Source organism: Vanellus vanellus (genome assembly GCF_965231255.1).
Source record: "Vanellus vanellus genome assembly, chromosome: 24".
Lineage (NCBI taxonomy): Eukaryota > Metazoa > Chordata > Aves > Charadriiformes > Charadriidae > Vanellus > Vanellus vanellus.
In genome coordinates this window covers 6,869,049-6,871,216 of record NC_138929.1, presented here as the reverse complement: position 1 = coordinate 6,871,216, position 2,168 = coordinate 6,869,049, and the positions used below count along the sequence as shown (strand labels likewise).

At 52.9% G+C, this 2,168-nt stretch overlaps 1 protein-coding gene across 1 annotated transcript; it reads left to right on the top strand.

Annotated features, from left to right (window-relative positions):
• Window positions 1-693: 693 nt before the first annotated feature.
• On the top strand, window positions 694-987 carry LOC309681212 (feather beta keratin-like; the record flags this gene model as incomplete). Its single annotated transcript, XM_082495049.1, has 1 exon — window positions 694-987. The coding sequence occupies one exon, from the start codon at window positions 694-696 to the stop codon at window positions 985-987; it is 294 nt and encodes a 97-aa protein (XP_082351175.1).
• Between the last annotated feature and the right edge of the window lie 1,181 nt (window positions 988-2,168).

Sequence of the window (2,168 nt, the reverse complement as noted above, 5' to 3'; positions counted from 1 at the left end):
GGTGTCTTTTCTGCCCTGAACCCATGCTGCACTGCAGCTGAGACTTCTGCCTGCACTGCTGCATTCCTGCCCTGGAAATCCTGGGGACTTTCATCCCCGTGCTCAAAAGAAGCCTTCATTTTGGAATGGGCATGGCACAAGTCTGGAAATGAAAAGGCAGTAGTGTTGTGAACCAAAGCACAGACCATATCATTAGCTGTGATGGTCTGTGTTTAAGATGAGCTTGTCAGGAAATTGTTACCTCTGCAAAGGGTGTCTCTGGTCCTGTGGCCATGAAGGGCAGGTATAAAAGCCAGCCCAAGCCCCTGCTCCCTCATCCACTTCTCTTGCCTGCTTCTCCTTGGGAACCAGGTGAGTATGAAACCCTTTCTCCTCCTCTTCCAAAGTAAGATCCTGTCCTGGGCTTTGGGTCTTCTTTTCATGACAGAGGGAAGCAGGGAGAAGGTCTGCATAGAGAGAGGCTGGGACGTGGCAGAGGGCGCTTTTGGATTATGCACTAGGAAGGAGGCTCCCTGGTGGAGGCTGCTCTTTGTAGGGTGATGAAAGCTGTGCGGCTCCTGCAATACCTCCCATCTCCCCACTCAGTAGTGGCCTTGTCTCCTTTGTGATGGGGTAACCAGGCTGCTCCTCACCCACTCTTGTGCTCTGCTTCCTCCCTGCCCTCTCTCCCAGGTGCACCTCTAACTTCAAGACATGTCCTGCTACGACCAGTGCCGTCCCTGCGGTCCGACCCCACTGGCCAACAGCTGCAATGAGCCCTGTGTCAGGCAGTGCCAGAACTCCACCGTTGTCATCCAGCCCTCTCCTGTGGTGGTGACCCTGCCGGGACCCATCCTCAGCTCCTTCCCACAGAACACCGTTGTGGGATCGTCCACCTCTGCTGCTGTTGGCAGCATCCTCAGCTGTGATGGAGTGCCCATCACCTCTGGGTGCTGTGACCTCTCTGGCATTTCCAGCCGCTACAGTGGCAGAAGGTGCCTCCTCTGATCAAGATGCTGGGCGAGCCCCAGGGAGACACCTCAAGGAACTCAGAACACGGTGCTGGGCAAAGGATCAATCCATTCTGTGTTGTTTTCAGTAGAGCTGAATGGCTTTGCCTTTCTTTCCCCTTTTCTTGTTTGCTTCCCATCCGCTTTGCAGCAAGGTTCCCACAAGGCCAGCCTGGTGGGGACCATCTGTCTCCTCTCCCTCTATGGGCAAGCAGAGAGACATGATGCAGGAACTTCTCCATGGCCAAGGACTGCAGACTCACAGCTGCCCCTGGGTCTCCATGAACTGGTGGCCCTCACCTGGAGTGACTTTGTTTCCTTCTTTTGCCTCATTAAAGTTCTGTTGCATTCAAGCTTGGTGTCCATGTGCTCCTTCCCTCTCCCCAGGCTGCCAAAGGTGAAGGGTGAGGGCTCAAGGAGACCCTTCTCCATTCACAGACATCCCTGGCTGCTCTGCCATCAGTGACCATCAGGCCTTGCAGTACTCTGTGTCAGCTAACAAATGTCCAGGAAGGCAGGAGGCCCTGAGGGCTCATCAGCTCATCATCTATGGCCACTGCTTGGCTATGTGCACCCCACTGCACTATGCGGCCATCATGCATCAGGCTGTGTGCGTCTGGCTGGTGGTAGGGACATGGCTTGCTGGTTCCCCGTCTCCTTCTCTGCATGCAATACTCATATGGCTTACTGTGGGCCCAAGCACATCCACCAATCTTCGGTGATGCACCAGCTCTCCTAGGCATGTCTTGTGCTGGCGCTTCTGCCTACAAGGCCATGATCATCCTCAATACTGGTGATGAGACCCTCCACTGCTTCCTCTTCATGCTCACTTCTTACAGGTGCAGAGCGAGAACCACCCTGTGGCTCTGCTATACAGAAGACAGGCACAGAGCTGCCTCAACCTGTGCCTCCCGTTTCACAGCTGTGACCTCTTTCTATGGCTCATGTGTCTTCACCTGTGTGATAAATGTCCTCAAAAGGGTCACTAGACAGAGCAGTGGTTGTTCTTTACATCATTCTTACTTCCCTGCTTATCCTCTTGATTTACACCTTAAGAAACAAGAATGTGAAAACTGCTCTTATCTGTTCATATCCAATAAAGAAACACGCAGAGTTATAGTGTTTGACAGGAGAAATGATGCGTAGAACTGTTTCCTTTGAAGAAAATGCTCTAAAACG